Below are 16,120 nucleotides of genomic sequence, written 5' to 3' on the forward strand. Positions count from 1 at the left end.
GGGAGGACAGGTGTGAGCAGATAAAGCTGGGGCGATGAGTGCCATGCAGAGTGAAGTGGGTGATGGGACCCAGTGCCTGCTGGATACTTACAGCCAGAGGCCTAGGGACAGGGTCAGGTGGTTAGGGACAGCTCCTGGGCTGAGATCTGAATGCAAGGGGGGAAGGAGCGAGCTTGGTGTTGGAGAGACAGAACAAAGAGCGGCAAGGACAAGAGGAAGGAGAAGGGGGCTGGTGGTGGGAAAAGATACCCGTGCTTGGAAGGTCAAAGCAGCAGGCCTCATAAGCTGACTGGATGCTCTTAGGTCTTCAGGGAGCGGGTAGGAGGGTATTTGCCAAGATGTGAGGGCTGCGGGAGGGGCAGGTTGGAGGGGTGTCAGGAGCATCCACTGAGTGGCCCTTCCCTGTCAATTCATTCTTTCTCACTGAGTCTGCCGTGGTCATGTGCCTGCATTAGTTGAGGTAGGTAGGGCAAGTCTCTTGTTTATTATTAATTCAGCAAATATTGACTGCCTTTGATGGGCCTGGCATTATGCTGGAGGCCGAGACACAGAGGCAACAAAAGAGGCTTACAGCCTGCACTTTCTTGATTCCTCATCGGTAAACAGAAGTGACCTCAGTACCCCTTTAGCTAATATGTTTTCGATTGCGACCCACTGAATAGTGCTTATACAGAAAACATCCCACACCTGAAAACAGAGAAAATAAACTAAATCAAAACTACAAGCTAGAATGACAGAGACTGTGACTAATTGGTAATTAGGGCATCCCTGGTGTCTCCTACAATACCTGGCATAGAGTGGGTATTTATTTATTTTTAAAAAGATTTATTTGAGGGGCGCCTGGGTGGCTCAGTTGGTTGGGCGACTGCCTTCGGCTCAGGTCATGATCCTGGAGGCCCAGGATCGAGTCCCACATCGGGCTCCCTGCTCAGTGGGGAGTCTGCTTCTCCCTCTGACCCTCCCCCTGCTCGTGCTCTCTCTCTCTATCTCATTCTCTCTCTCAAATAAATAAATAAAAAATCTTAAAAAAAAAAAAGATTTATTTGAGAGAGGGAGAGCATGAGAGAGAGAGCAGGAGCATGAGTGGGGGGGAGGGGCAAAGGGAGAAGGAGAAGCAGATTCCCCACCGAGCAGGGAGCCTGACACAGGGCTCGATCCCAGGACCCTGAGATCATGACCTGAGCTGAAGTCAGACGCTTAACTAACTGAGCCACCCAGGTGCCCCTAGAGTGGGTATTTAATATTTGTTGAGTGAAAGAATTAAGGAAAATATCTTGGTTGGTCAGCCTTGAAGAAGCTGACTCTGGCACATTCACACATTGGAATATTATGCTGCGGTCAAAACAAATGAACTGTGGCACCACAGAATCACATGGATGGGGCATTAGTAATTTAACATTAAGGTAAAAAGTAAATCCCCAAAAGATTACATGTAACACAGAATCTTTTTCATAAGGAAGCAAGGAAATGATAAACATGGGGTTTGGGTTGAGGCTTACTTTCCAGGGGGCTTCTAGCATATTTCCTGGCCTGGCAAAGACGTAGAATCAATATCTGTTGAATTCTTAAACATAAGAGACTTGCCCAGCTACCTCGGCAGGGGGAGGGAATGTAGGTGTGAGGGCAGGGGATCTCCTGGTCAGATGCAGCATTTGTTTGGGGTGGTGAATTATGGAGGCTTACTACATTGTTAAAGCCATCTAACTAGCTGGGGTTACAAGGGGGCCCCGTGTGGGCCAGTGGTGGAAAATGTCATGGATCCAGGATTACGATTCATCCGGTGGTGCGCATCTGAGGTTCAAAGAGGAAAAAAGAAAAAAAGCAGTCTCTCGGCTGTGCTGAGGGGTCCAAGGAGTCAAGCTCCTATCCTCCCATCCTCCTGTGCTCTACTCTTTTTTTTTTATTGTTATGTTAATCCCTATACATTACATCATTAGTTTTTGATGTAGTGTTCCATGATTCATTGTTTGTGCATAACACCCAGTGCGCCATGCAGAACGTGCCCTCCTCAATACCCATCACCAGGCTAACCCATCCTCCCACCCCCCTCCCCTCTAGAACCCTCAGTTTGTTTTTCAGAGTCCATCGTCTCTCATGGTTCTTCTCCCCCTCCGATTTCCCCCCCTTCATTCTTCCCCTCCTGCTACATTCTTCTTCTTCTTTTTTTCTTTCTTAACATATATTGCATTATTTGTTTCAGAGGTACAGATCTGAGATTCAACAGTCTTCTCCTGTGCTCTGCTCTTTCAGGCTGCCAGAGTTCTTCCATCCAGTGGCCTGCTCCTTGGCTTTCCTGAAGCCTCTCTGACAGACATCTCCAACACAGTGAGATTAGAGATGGTGGGTTGCCAAACTTCTGGGAAGGGGAGCTGCAGAAGGTCACAAGCCTTCAGGGTAATGGGCGGGGAGGTGGGCACATTGAGGTTTATGAGCAGCGACTGGGGAATATCAACGTCAATTACCTTCCGGAGCAGGGTGGAGACGGAAATGCACAGCAGCTGAGTGGCCTTCGGCCCAGAATCCATCCTGAGTCGGGGCTGGGAAGTGGGGGAGAGATGGGGCTGAGAGATGAGGTGAGAGTCTTACCAGGTAAGATTCAGGAACCTGGCCACCCCCTATCGCTGCGTGAGTCTATGCCGTGATCACAGGATGCAAAGCCGAAATGGTCTCTGGGGACCATTCCAGGCAACTCCCCAGTTCCCTAGACCAGGGAAATGTCTAGCCCTGGAGTTGGTGGAGGGAAGGTGCTTGAGAGGCCACGAAACACCTACTGTGCTGCCTTCTGCTTTGTTGGAGGTGTCTCAGTTTATCCCCAACTTGAACTCAGCCCTTGGCCACAGTTGCCACAGCCCAGGCCCAGCCCAGGTCCCGCAAAGGCACCAGCCTTTCCTGTGTTATTGGGTTGCTGGCTGGGTCAGGCCTGTCTGCTGTGTTGATTCAGTCTGCTCTGGGGCTCTGACTCACGGGCCCGGCCCAACCAGTATCTGACCTAGGGGTTCATCTGGGAAGGAAGCTCCTGGATTACAATGGGAGGGCAGGAATGCCTGGGCCCCCAGAGCCCGGAAGGGCCCAGCTGGAAGAGGTGCGGGTGCGGTGTGGAAGAGGAAGTTAGAAGGTGGGTGTTAGAAGGCTGACAATCACCTATTGATTGCCTGATTCGCTCAGAGAATCATCTTTCCCTGCTTTTCAGTCAAAGTCGCTGGTCACAGAAAGACATTAATCCGAGACCATGTGTAGAGGCAGAACAATTAACTACTGCATTTGGGGATTGGTACAGAGCTTACAATATCTTGCATAAATGCTGTCCCATTTAATCTTCAGAACCACCCTGAGAAATTATCCCCATTTTCCGGAAGAGAAGACCAAGCCTCCTGTAGATTAAGTGGCCTCAGAGCAAGTCAGGAGCAGATCCAGCTCTTGGGGGGCCGGGGTTTTGGGCTCTGTGGACTATTGTTTTCATCCCCTCCTCGCCCCTCCCCATCGATATGCAGGGATTACCCCCAGCATCTCCCCAGCCCTCCCCAGCTCCCCAGGCAAACCCATCTCTGCTTGGTTCCTGGCTTTGCCAAGTCTTCCATCAGCAAGGGTAAGCTCTCCTCCCTCCCAGAGTCTGTCTGGGGAAGGGCCTGCGGCAGTGCTGGGCCTAGCAGGGGCTTCATTGTTATTAGCATCCCTTCTTCCTCCCTCTTCCATTAGGTCTGCACGTTTCTCATCTCTTCTCCTCCTTCCTTTATTTACCCTCAGTCTCTGGTGTTTCAGATTTTGGAGAATCCCGTTGGGTTTAGCACAGCTCCTAGCTCAGAGGTGATGAACCCAGGCACCAGGCGCTCTTATTTTTAAATGAGGATGAAGATTAAGTGTGCTGCAGAGAAGACACAAAGAACCATCCTGGGGAGTGTAAGTTCTCACATTGCCTTGTCTTTTGACTTGTGGGGTGCCTTTGGGCACACACCTCAACCTCTCTGAACTTCAAGGTCCCTAGGGTAATTAGAAACTCTCTTTCAGAGATGGTAAAGCAGATAAGAGAGTTAATAACCCCACACTGAAACAGGAGGTGCTCCACCAGGCAAGGAAGAGGTGGCAGCTCACAGAGGCCAATGGAACAGAAGGCCTGGCCAGCTCTTTTGTCTGCTTTCCCTGCCACGCAGCCTGCCCCTGGGCCTTATTTTTCTTTTCCTCTCTGCATTGCTGACTCTGAGCTTCCTTGTTCTGGAAAGAAGTCAGTAGGGGCAGAGCTCGGATGATTGGGGTGCAGAGGAAGGGAGAAAAGCAGGGGCTCTCAGTAAGGGGGCTTTCTGGCTCTGCTCTGGTGTGTGGCAGTTTCAGGCTCCTCTCGGGGCTTCCCGTGGTCCCTCAGGGAAAACCTAGAGGCAGAGATGCTACTGTTGCTCGGTGATGGGATAAACCGGTCCTTTGTGGCTCTGGCAGGTGGAAGCTAGGTTGCCTAGGCCAGGGACACAGCCAGGGGAAACCCAGGGGAGTGGGTGGGGAAAGTTCTCCGGTGAGCCAGGAGACCCGGAGGCTGCTCCTAGTCGGAGCTCAGAGCAGGGCTCGGCCACTGGCTGGCTCAGGTGCTCAGGGGCTGCTCTGAGGGTGCCTGCCTGCTTCTCTGACCCTGAACCTGCATTCCACTCCCCGACCCAACAGCAGGCGGCTGTGAGCTCTCCACCTGCAGCGGCGGATAGGGCAGTTTGATGCCTTTACCAGGCTGGGGCAAGTACCGTCTGTCTTGGGTGCTTCAGCCATGACAGGTAAGGTGAGGAGAGGGGCGTGAGGGCTTGGTGGTTGTGAGTGAGCAGAGATACCCAAGATCGGCCTGGCTGTGATGCAGTAGCCCTGAGTGCATGGAAAGTTCTCGGAGATGGCAAATCATGCTGGCTCTCAAGGACGCTCTGAACGATTAGCCTGTCTCCAGACAGGTCTGGGCCGCTCACAGGTGGGTGCCCCAGCTCTCACATGCTGGGGTCTCAGCGAACGTTCGCCCTGCTCTGCCTTACGCGAGGCGGCCGCACAGCAGCACATTTTCCTTCAGGACTGACCTCCGCCTCGACTGCTGCATTAGAAACCACTGGGCCTTGTTCTGAGCCACGTAGGTGCTGACCTGTTGGCAATTTGAGCTGAGCACCTTGACCCCCATCGCTGCACACAGTGGCTCCAGGGCAGGGCCTGGGGCAGCCGGGAGGTGTCAGGTGGCCTGCCATTGTCCCGCTGCCAGCCTACTGTTCGGCTGCCCTGCCCTCCGTTAAGGATCAACCTTTGTGTCTAGGCCCACCTCTCCACTCCAGGCAGGGCCACGGGAGAGGGCGCCGCTGTAACTGTTCCTGTTTCGCAAATGGGGAAACTGAGGCACGGAGCCGCCACGCTCTCTGGCCCCAGGTCACATGGCGAGACCACGTGAAGGGCAGGCGTGAGGTATTAGTACATGGCCGTGGGGTTGAGTTGAACTTGCCTGCAGGTGGCACCGCAGTTAACTGTAACTCATACTGATCCCGCAGACGTCCTTCTCTCGGTGCCCGGAGGAAGCCGCACGTTCTCTGCAGCCTGAGCTCTCCGCAGTTCGACTTCACTCAGCTTTCTTTCTGCCCTAGGGTGGTGGGTCGATGCAGCCCCCTCCCTCCCAGGAGGGTCTGTTGGAAAGGAAGATGCTCCCACCTTTGCGCAGCGGAGGGTGGTGTGTGGGCAGTGGCTGAAGGGGACACGAGAGAGCCATCGGGAGTCCGGCCACTCGGACCGACGGCGACCTGTAGGGGTTTGCCTTTAGGAGGGGCTGATGGATCTTACAGCTTGGGGGTGGGGAGGCGATCTCTAAACACTGCAGTTTACTTGAGCTAAAGAGCTGCCACCCAAGGCATGGCCTGATGTTTATAAAAGAATCCCACAGAGTTTGTCCTGCCTCATGCTCTCTTTTGCTTGCTCTGAATTGTCCTTTAAACTTTGAGGAGGGAGGTGGTGCGGAGGGAAGAGGAGCTCTGGTGTTCTGAAGTTGAACTCTACAATTTACCTGCTGAGCAACCATGAGCAAATCACTTAACATCTCTGGGACCCAGTTTCTGCCTTTGGAAGCGGGTGTGACAAGTCCAGGATAAAACCAGAGAGTGCGAAAGGTTCTGGGAGGGGCTCCAGCTGCCGCTGACAGCGTGCCTTTTAAAGGCTACGGGAACCCTGTCTGGTCCTCTCCTGATTTTACAGGCTTGTTCATGGTCCCCTTGGTTGGTCTTCGCCGTTCGAGGGGTCTCAGCTGCTCTGGTCAGACGAGGGTTGCCCCTGTCCCTGTTTGTGCTGAGCTCTGTGTCAGGAGCTCTGGCCTGAATCCAGCTCTGCCCCTTACGAGCCATGTGTTTCTGGTGGCAAGTGACTTAGTTTCCTCATCTGTAAAACGGATTGAGTGTGATCTGCCTCCTGGGGTTGTGGGTGCGGATGATCTAGATGACGCAGGCGGTGCACCTGACTGGTGCTTGGCATATAGAGGAGTTGAGTACTCGAACATTCGCGCCTTCAGCTCCAGTTACCCTGCAGGCTCGGGGAGCAGAGCTGCACACGGCGTTCGAGGAGGGTGTGCGTGGCAGTGCCGTTCAAGGGCAGGACTGAGTGTCCTCACTTGTTCCAGACCCCCCCGGGGAAGCAGCCTCCGGGGGGCCGGCTTGGCTGCCGCAGCAAAGATCCGCCATCTCCTGGCGAGCGTCCGCAGTGACTCCCGGGTCTCCTGTGAACTCCGGACTCGGGGTCCCGTAGGAGTGCTGCCGCCGTGCCCAGTGGCTCTGACGCTTGCCGGGCACATCACTGAAGCTCCCTTTGCCCGCTTTCCTGCCCACCCGGGAACTCCGTGGGGCCGCGCCAGTTCTTCCCCTCCGGGCTGTGGTTGGCTAGGGGAGGCTGTGGACGGAGCGCAGGCCTCAGGCCAGGTGTTCAACCACCGGGAGCCTCGAGTTCGTGTGTGTGTGTGTGTGTGTGTGTGTGTGTGTGTGTCAGACAGACAGACAGATCGATTCTGAGGCTTCTTAATGAGACCAGAATATGCATAGCCTCTAGCAATTGCCTGGTATACGGTAAGAATGTGCTAAATGCCAATGATAAAAACCACCACAACAACAATAATAAGACTATTGTATCCATTTGGTGAAGCCCTGTTCTTGGGGCTGGTTATAGAGCAGTGAATGAAAAAGGCAAAGTCCTTGTGCCCATGAAGCATATATGCTACTATTTCTTAGTAGTAATTAGTAACTATTACTATAGAACCTAGTAAGTGCTTGGCTTAGCACACACTCAAGAATCCTCCGTTATCCGTGGGAAGAGCCTGGCAGAGGTCCTCGCACACCCCTACCAGGCACAAATGGCCATTGCTGTGATTTCCTGGGGCCCACGGGCCTGCCCACGGAAGGGAATTGGGCCCTGGAGTGCCCTGGACAGAGAGGGGTTCTGAGATGATGTCACGTGACCTCTGCGACCTCTCTATGAACACAGGGAGGAGCCTGCAGGCCAGAGAAGCAAAGACCTTTGGTAGCACAAACATGGTCCTTTAAAATGGGTAGGGCCGTCTCAAGGAAGTGGCAAAGGGGATGTTCAGGATCAGTGGGGGACATTACAGAAAGACCTTTCTCTCTCTCTCTCTCAGCGAAGGGAAGGTCATCTAAGCAACAGAAGGTGTGTGAGTAGAAGCTGGATGGTGTAGATGTCCACAGTAGACCAGGGCAAGGCCAGAGAAGGGCTCTCTGGCACGCCGGGGGACTCGGTGGAGACCCTTGAGGTTGCTGCAAGAGCAGGGAGGCAGGGCAGGAATGGGTAGGGGGGTCCCAGGCTGTTTCCCACGTGGGGGTTCTATGTTAGATTTTGGTGGGCATTGGGCTCTGAGGCTAAAACAGATTTGGGGGAAAACACCGACCTCTACTTTGAGGAGACCTCTAAGGTCCTTTCCTGAGGGCCTGTGACTTGGAAGAGCTTGTTTGTCATTAGCCTGGAGCTTCTGTTGCCCCCTCCCACAGAGGAGACTAGTCCTAGGCCTGATTGAGTTATAATTTCCTCTCTCCAAATCAGTTTTCTATCCTTAATGATTTCATGGCAACTTGGGTTGTTTTTCTAAGCAGCACTGGGTATGAAACTTCCTCTTAGTCTTCTTGAGAAAAGTCTAAGTTAATTCTGCCCACTAGTTTCCCTTGTCTGTGTGTTCACTTCCTCCTTGTGACCTTTGGTAGAGTAGTGAGGGATGAAGTCTCCTGGCAGAAAGGGCATCATCTTTCCTCCACTTGGGCCGTGTCAGCTGATATATTCTTCACTCAACACACACTTTATATTATAAAGTAGACCAACTTCTAGGTAGGGAGGTGGTTCTGCAGTTAATAGTGCAAGTTCAAGTTCAAGGTCTAGTCTCCAGTCCAGGTCTATGGGGTCACATCTTGGAGGAGGAGGAGGGCATAATGGAAACTCTGGGCACTTGATATTGAAGTCCCAGAGCTTAGAGATCCTGCCCGTGACTCTTAGTGGCAGAGTGACCCTTTCAAGTCCTCAACCTCTTGAGCCTTGGGATTTCCTCATCTGTAGAATGAGATCACGATGTCTCCGAGAGTTGATGTAAGATTCAAGGAGATTCGTGCTTCTCAAGCTGCAAAATGCTGCACTTGCTGCATTCAGGTAGGGACGAGATGTTTCTGCTGTCCCTCTCTTTAGACCACCAGGGAGTCCTACCCACCAAGAGGGGTGCTCCCGACAGCCTGGCCGTGCCCTCCTCCCTGGCGATCAGAGATGGGATAATGAACGAAGGCCCCAGTGTCAGGGTGGGAATGGGACGGAGGTGAGGAGGGGTGACCTCAGCTGCATTACCCTCTTCGTGTCGACATCCGTGGGTGAACAAGTGGCCTGCTCTGGCCGGGGTGGGGGAAGCACTTTACCCTGCCTCTGTTCTGTCTGTGGAGTATACGGAACTGAGAACTTTGATCGTGCGTGTTCTTCTCTGAATCTTAAGGCGTCTTGCCAATGCCCGGCATGTAGTTTATGCTTAGGGAACACATGCTGAACGAATGGGTGAATGCATATTATAGAGAAGAAATTGAGACCACAGGAAATGCCTGAAGCTCTGGTGGGCTCGGCCAGACCCATGTGCAGGACATGTGATGGGAGACTGCCGCCACACTGGACAGGTGCCTCCCGTCTCTCGCCCTCTCCCTCAAGCATACCATTCGCCCGCTACCCTGTGAGAGTTTCTGCTTGCATGTCGATTATGCCAGGGAACTGGAAGCTGCTTTGGGAGGGAGTGGTAGGGGAAGGGTGTTGTGGTTTTGAGCCTTGTTTACAAATTGCTCTGCTGCAGTTGTGATAGAGCTGCAGGCCGGGAGGTGGAGGGAAGCACGTCACAGGGGGATTGCCACATCCGTTCTGCTCAGACTTTCTCTCTCTCCACTCCCTGGGGTTTCCAGGCAGGCTGGGGCATGTCCCTCCCTCACCCCACCTTGGTAACACCTCTGCTAGAATCTGGCATCTTTTGCAGTCAGACTTAGCTCACTTTTTTATCAGTGCCCGATAAATCGGCTGGTTATGGGAATTCAGTCTTTCGTCATTTAGTTGTCATTCACTCACAAACATTTATCCTCTGCTTGCTGTATGCCAGGCCCTGTGTTAGGTTTGGGGCCAACAGGTGGAAGAGACCCGGCCCTCAAGGAGCTCGCCATCTGGCGGCAACAGGTTTGAACAGATGAACGCATTTTAGGTTATGGGGGGTTCACTGTCCTGGGGAATCACTGCATGGGAATTTGAGGGGCTTTACTGCGTAGATGTTTTCTTTCTTTCTTTCTTTTTTTTTTTTTAAAGATTTTATTTATTTATTTGAGAGAGAGAATGAGAGAGAGCACATGAGAAGGGTTAGGGTCAGAGGGAGAAGCAGACTCCCTGCCGAGCAGGGAGCCCGAAGTGGGACTCGATCCAGGGACTCCAGGATCATGACCTGAGCCGAAGGCAGTCGCTTAACCAACTGAGCCACCCAGGCGCCCACTGAGTAGATGTTTTCATCCGAGCAAGAGGGAAGCTGCGGAAGCTCCTGGGAACTCTGAAATGCAGATTCTCAGGCCTGAGAGCGTCTGTCTCCTGCCTCCCCAGGTTAGAAAGTTTGTTCAGAGTCCTGTTTTTCGTCTCTTTCCGCATCTTCCCTCTTCCAGCCCCACTGAGCTCCGTGGCTCAGCGGGGACCCTGAACCCAAGCTCCATGTCGGGGGCTGGATGACTGCCCTGGGGGATCCAGCCCTGAGCTGTGTTCCTCTTTGCCACCTGTGCCTGTCACTCCAGCCACAGCGCCTCCCCACCCCCCCCCAAAAGGTCACTCTTACTGTTCACGTGCCGGTCCCTCTGCCTGGAATACCCTTCCCGCCGTCTCTGTCCAGAGAGAGCCTGCTCATCCTTCAAGGTCCAGTGCAAATACTCTTCTGAGACAGCTTCCTGACCGCTCTCGAGAGAATTCCCTGCCTTCTCTGCTCTAGGGGTACCTTGCAGTCACCCTGGTATTGGACTTGCCACATTCTCTCACTATCCTTTGCTTAAGGAGCTGTCCTTCCTCTGGATTTTGGGAAGCTGCAAGGCAGATGTAGGCATTGCACCCTTTAGCCCCCCTTCCTGCCATCTGGAGGCTGGCCAGTTACAGGGGCTGATTCAGTGGTTAGGTGGACGGAGCTCCTTTGCGGGTCACAGCGTCAAGCCCCTCACCCAGGTAGTGAGGGGACTGTGGGAGCAGGCAGGGGCCTAGCCCTTCCTTGCCCATCTTGCCCTCTGGGTCTTTCCAGAGCCCAGTGGGCTGCCGACTCAGCCTGTCTGAGGTGGGCCTGTCTGTGCTCCCAGACCCAGGCGGGCCTGCTGACCTGCCACGTTCCTGAGCCCCAGCCAAGCCTAGCAAACCCTGTGGGCTGAACCAGTTGGCAAGGAGAGGCGGGGAGGGTAAGGAGGGCCTGCTTCCTCTGGAGCAGCTGGGCCAGGACCGACCTCAGGTGTTTAACACGCTGCTCTGGTGGCTCCTGGTATGTCTGGGGCCTCGTGCGCAGTAAGGAGTCAAGACCAGGCTTCCCTCCAGGGCTCAGCTGCAGCCGAGATAACAAGGGACACATTGCCCTTGGGGACAGAGCTCAGGCTCAGACCTCTGCCCAGGGCCTTCCTCAGCTCCTGCTCTCGCCGGGCCCACCCAGTCCTGCCCAGTTCTCAAGGGAGAAGCACTGCTATGAGGTAGCAACCACGCAGAACCGGAGTCTGTCCAGGGCGGGGGCCGGCAGGGGTGAGAGGAGGCAGGGAGGAGCAGGGGAAGGGAGGGCTGGGCCTGGGCATGGGTTGTTTCACTGCTCCCCAGGGCTGGGAGCTGTGGTTGTCCCAGCCTCATTAGAGGGAATGACTGGGTTATTAGGCACAGGTGGTTTAATGGCTAGCTCAGGGGCCAGAAGCTCCCTGGTCCTACCCGGGATCCTGGCCACGCTGCTGCCTTGCCTTTGGGGCCTCAGCCCCGGCCCCCCAGCACAGTGTGCCCACCTGCCCTGCCTCCTTCCCTGGATGGTGAAGCTCCGTGTTGGCCTTGCCATCCACATGTCATTTCCTGGACTGGATTCCTCTTGAGTCCCACGTCCTTAATTCTGTATGGGGCTTCACGGTTCACACAGCTATTCACGTTCTTAGCCCATTCTTTCTGCCAACCGTGTGCGTGCACAGGGGTGCAAAGTCTCGAGAATAATATGCTCCTGAGGGAGCCGGCCATTTGACCTTCTGATTCTGTAGTTTGTGCTCCAGTTAACTGCCTTAGAAACTACCTCGTCCTACGTCACCCCCTCAGGAGACACCCAGGCCTCCTCAGTGCCACCAACAAGCAGCTCACAGTGGGGCAGGCAGGCACTGCTTTCTCTTCTCTCTCGAGAGCCCAGCAGGATGGAGCTTCTCTGCACACAGGCTCGGCTTCTAGGTGCTTCCTTGGATGGGGCTGGGGGAAGCTGGCGCTTCGGTCCTGGCTGAATTACAGAGTAGAGCAGGCAAGCCCTTCCCTTTCCTGACCCGCAGCTGCGCCAGCACTGGGGCTAGAGTTTTGCCAGACTTTTCAGAGGAGCGTCATGGGAAGAGCTCAGGCTGGGAGTCAGGAGACCGCCACATGTGGGGCCTCAGCCCGTCACCTCTGTTCCCCTTGGATGGAAGCTTCCCCTTCCTTCCCCTTCCCTCCCCTTCATTGTTGTGCTTGGTTTCCAGCAGCTGCAGCACCTTCACCAGGAATCAGAGAAGGAGGATTCCCCGAGTTCCACCTCAGACCCAGCTTTTACTTCCTCCCCGCCCTGGCCTCAGTTGTCCTCGAAAGATGTGATTGAGTCTCTTTGTCCCAAGACAGCGAAGAAGCTCTAGGTGTTCAGAGGAGGAGGAGAGAGGGCAGGGCCCAGAAAGAGACCAGCCGGTCTCCACAGACACCTTGGATTGTTTTGAGGCAGCTGTCCATTGTTTGCTTTAAGAAGAAAAGGAGTCAGTTTCCCAGGGAGGTGGCAGAGGGCCGTCGTAACAGCCCCTCGCCCTTGGCAAAACAGTGCCAGTCTCCAGCCAGCAGACCAGGAGACTGGACGAAAGAACAGGCAGGATTTAGGAGGGGGATAGTCAGAGAGGGGAGGCCTGGCCTCTGTGTCCCAGCTTCCTTGGCACTGGTGCAGGGGCTGTTGGCCAAGGGGGGTAGAGGAGGGCAGGGGAGTACTGAGACTTGTAAGAGCCGGAATGTGGGGGTGATGCGGTGTGACCTCTTTTTTAACTGGGAAGGTGTTACAAAATTCTCAGGCTACTGGCAGGGCCCTTTATGGGGAGACCTGCCCTCCCCCAGAATTCAGAGCCAGAAGGCCCCCACACTCACCATGCTGGCTCTGCGATCTTCCAGATTTCTCTACGGGCTGGAGCTGAGGTTGGCGGCCCGTCAGAAGGTGGGCCTCCTTGGATCGGGCCGTGGCTGGCCAGCAGGTCAGAGGCCCCTGGGCAACACGGGCCGGCAGAGACCTAAGTGCAGGGCAGGCCTTGGTCCCGCATGTCCGGCATCCCTCTCCCCTTAGCGCCCTGGTCGCCTCCACCGCTGTATTCCAGGAGTGATTTGGGGACTGTGGGGCCGGTTGATTAAAACAACATCATGGATGAAGTTGCCAAACTGGAATGATTATGTGTCTTGTAATCTGACACCTGTCCTAGGGGCTGGCACAACCTGGAGTCATTCATGGCCCTTTGGCCTCAGAACAGGGGACACGCCTAAAGGTGTTGCAAAAGCAGCCTTCCCACCTGAATGACTTCCACCCAGCCAGAGATGTCAGGAGGCTCTCTCTTTCTCTCCTCGCTGCGGGACTTCGCAGTGTGTGGGTGCTTCTGATTGGGGTTGTGGGAAGGTGCTCCGTAGAACCTGTTTGTTGCTATGTGGGGAGCAACAGGATTGGAAAGCTCACGGAGCGGTTTCTGCCGTTGAGAAGATGAGCTACGCGCCCTTCCCTGGCCCTCAGGTGTAGAGCTGGCCTGTGAGGGGCTCATGCACAGTGCACCTGCCAGCATCCCTTCCGAGTGTTTCTTGCCTGTCCTTCTTGGTGCCTACAGATTTGAATATCTTGGCCTGAGTTGCCCCCTGGTCAGGGGATGGACAAGGTGACATCTTTTTTTTTTTTTTTAATTTTTTTGTTGTTATGTTAATCCCCATACATTACCTCATTAGTTTTAGATATAGTGTTCCATGATGACAAGGTGACATCTTGAACCACAGAACCAGAGAGCTGGAAGGAACCCGTGTAGCTGTCTTCTCCCATTCCTTCATGTTGTGGGCGAGGAAACGAAATTCCAGAGAGGCAAAGCCACGTATCCAAGATCACGCAGTACATTCGTGTCAGATTCTGGACAAATCCAGATCTTCAGTTCCTTGGCTTTGAAACCCTCCTGGAGACCAGCCTGGGGTAGACGCGTGCCTTGGCCCCTTCGTGCCCGCCATCTCTTTAATTCCCGCGCAACCGTGTGAGGAAACACTTTGTTCCCATTGGACAGTCGAGGAAATCAGAGCTCGTGGACCTGAAGTGACTGGCCCCTAAATCTTTAATACCGAGTTTTTGGCAGAGTTGGGACTTGAATCTGGTTCTCCATGTGCACGGGCTGAGTGAAGCCCCAGGTCTGTGGCGTGGGGGAACATGGCCCGTAGAAGACTGTAGTGGCGTCTGAGCAGAAGGGGTATAGATTTAACTGATGGCTGGCCCCATCTCAGCTACTCTGTATGGTGTGGCCTTGGACTTGTCTCTGAGCGGCAGAGACCCGAGGCGGGTCTGGAGGCTCTCTTGAGCCAACATGGCAGTGGGCTTTAGAACTGGAAGTCTGGGACAGAGCAGGTGAGTTTGGGGGATAGGCTGCAAAGACCTGGGCAGGTGCCTCCCTTTTAAGGAGGGATCTCCCAGTCAGACAGCGAGAGGCCAGTGGGGCCGCCCTGCACCGGCCTGTCCCTAGCCTTGGTTCCTCTCTGTGCCCCAGGTTTGAATTTCCTCGCTGGGCGCTCAGGTGATGAACCAGGAAAGAGAGGTAGCTGTGTCCACAAGAGTGCTGCTGGGAGTGCCGTGTTGGAGGGGTGATTCCTCGACCCTTCTGGCTCCGCCCCGGACCCCGCTCCTAGGTGGGTCTGGGAGCCCGGGGAGAGGCAGGGCTTGCTGCGGGGCCTGTGGCCGAGGCTGCAGAATCTCCAGGTGGGGGCACGGAGGACCCACACCTCCCAGGGGCCAGGTGCAAACTACTGCTGGGCCCCCCATTCATCCAGGGGCAGCCTTAGCTCCCCACTCCACCTCCTCCTGTCCCCGCTCTGACCACTCTCGCTCTCTCTTTTTTTTTTTATCCTCATTCTTTTTTTTTTATTTTTTTAATTTTTTTATTGTTATGTTAATCCCCATACATTACATCATTAGTTTTAGATATAGTGTTCCATGATTCATTGTTTGTGCATAACACCCAGTGCTCCATGCAGGACGTGCCCTCCTCAATACCCATCACCAGGCTAACCCATCCTCCCAACCCCCTCCCCTCTAGAACCCTCAGTTTGTTTTTCAGAGTCCATTGTCTCTCATGGTTCTTCTCCCCCTCCGATTTCCCCCCCTTCATTCTTCCCCTCCTGCTACATTCTTCTTCTTCTTTTTTTCTTTCTTAACATATATTGCATTGTTTGTTTCAGAGGTACAGATCTGAGATTCAACAGTCTTGCACAATTCACAGCGCTTACCAGAACACATACCCTCCCCAGTGTCCATCACCCAGTCACCCCATCCCTCCCACCCCACCCCCCACTCCAGCAACCCTCAGTTTGTTTCCTGAGATTAAGAATTCCTCATATCAGTGAGGTCATATGATACATGTCTTTCTCTGTTTGACTTATTTCGCTCAGCATAATACCCTCCAGTTCCATCCACGTCGTTGCAAATGGCAAGATCTTATTCCTTTTGATGGCTGCATAATATTCCATTGTATATATATACCACATCTTCTTTATCCATTCATCTGTTGATGGACATCTTGGCTCTTTCCACAGTTTGGCTATTGGACCACTCTCGCTCTCTTCCACCCATCTCTTTAGAGTCCCATCCTGGTTCCCCTCCCCCCTTCCTTTTGCTTTCCTCTGATCTCTTCCTCTTTCTCTTCCTTTCCCTTTCATTTCCAGCATACGGGTCAAGGTCAGAGGCAGTTTTGCCATGAAGCTAATGCAGCCTGAGCTGTAGACGTCCCCCCACTACCCCGGCTGCCGTCTCCCTTGCATAGCCTGTCCAAGGCCAGGAAGGGTCCCAGCGATTTGTCCACATGGACATATGTTACCGGAAATTGTGCAGCAGTTTTTTGGTACGCTTTTTCTCAAAAAGCATCAGGCCTCACAAAACCTGGCTCTCCCTCGGTCAAGAGCACAGGCTCCGGGAGCCTGGCGTCCTGCGTCCTCATCCCAACCACTGACTGGGTGACTGGCCATTTTAGTCAATCCTCCTGAGCTTTGTGTTCCTCCTCTGTGAAGTGCAGATGATGATAGTACTGACCTCACAAAGTTGTTCTGAGGTTTAAATGAGATAATCTCCATCTGGCACCTAAAAAAAAAAAACCACACAAAAAACACACAAGCTTCGTGAATGGAGCAGTTATCCTTATTTGTTTCACAAAAT

At 53.9% G+C, this 16,120-nt stretch overlaps 2 protein-coding genes across 5 annotated transcripts in view; one reads left to right on the top strand and one right to left on the bottom strand.

The window, feature by feature from the left end:
- The window catches only part of TMPRSS4 (transmembrane serine protease 4), a 35,342-nt gene extending 22,237 nt beyond the window's left edge, over positions 1-13,105 (bottom strand). For all 3 annotated transcript variants that reach the window (XM_078058923.1, XM_078058925.1, XM_036123084.2), the window contains exon 1: positions 12,832-13,105. In XM_078058923.1, coding sequence (XP_077915049.1) covers positions 12,832-12,834 — 3 coding nt within the window. In that variant the 5' untranslated portion in view covers positions 12,835-13,105. The remainder of the gene's footprint in view (positions 1-12,831) is intronic.
- SMIM35 (small integral membrane protein 35) overlaps positions 1-16,120 on the top strand; it is a 118,439-nt gene that overhangs the window by 34,138 nt on the left and 68,181 nt on the right. The window contains exon 2 of one of the 2 annotated variants that reach the window (XM_078058927.1): positions 2,251-3,897. The exons of the other annotated variant lie outside the window; for it this stretch is intronic. The gene's annotated coding sequence lies outside the window, so the exon portion shown is untranslated. The remainder of the gene's footprint in view (positions 1-2,250; positions 3,898-16,120) is intronic. 2 annotated transcript variants of the gene reach the window in all.

This window comes from Halichoerus grypus, chromosome 11 (genome assembly GCF_964656455.1).
Source record: "Halichoerus grypus chromosome 11, mHalGry1.hap1.1, whole genome shotgun sequence".
Lineage (NCBI taxonomy): Eukaryota > Metazoa > Chordata > Mammalia > Carnivora > Phocidae > Halichoerus > Halichoerus grypus.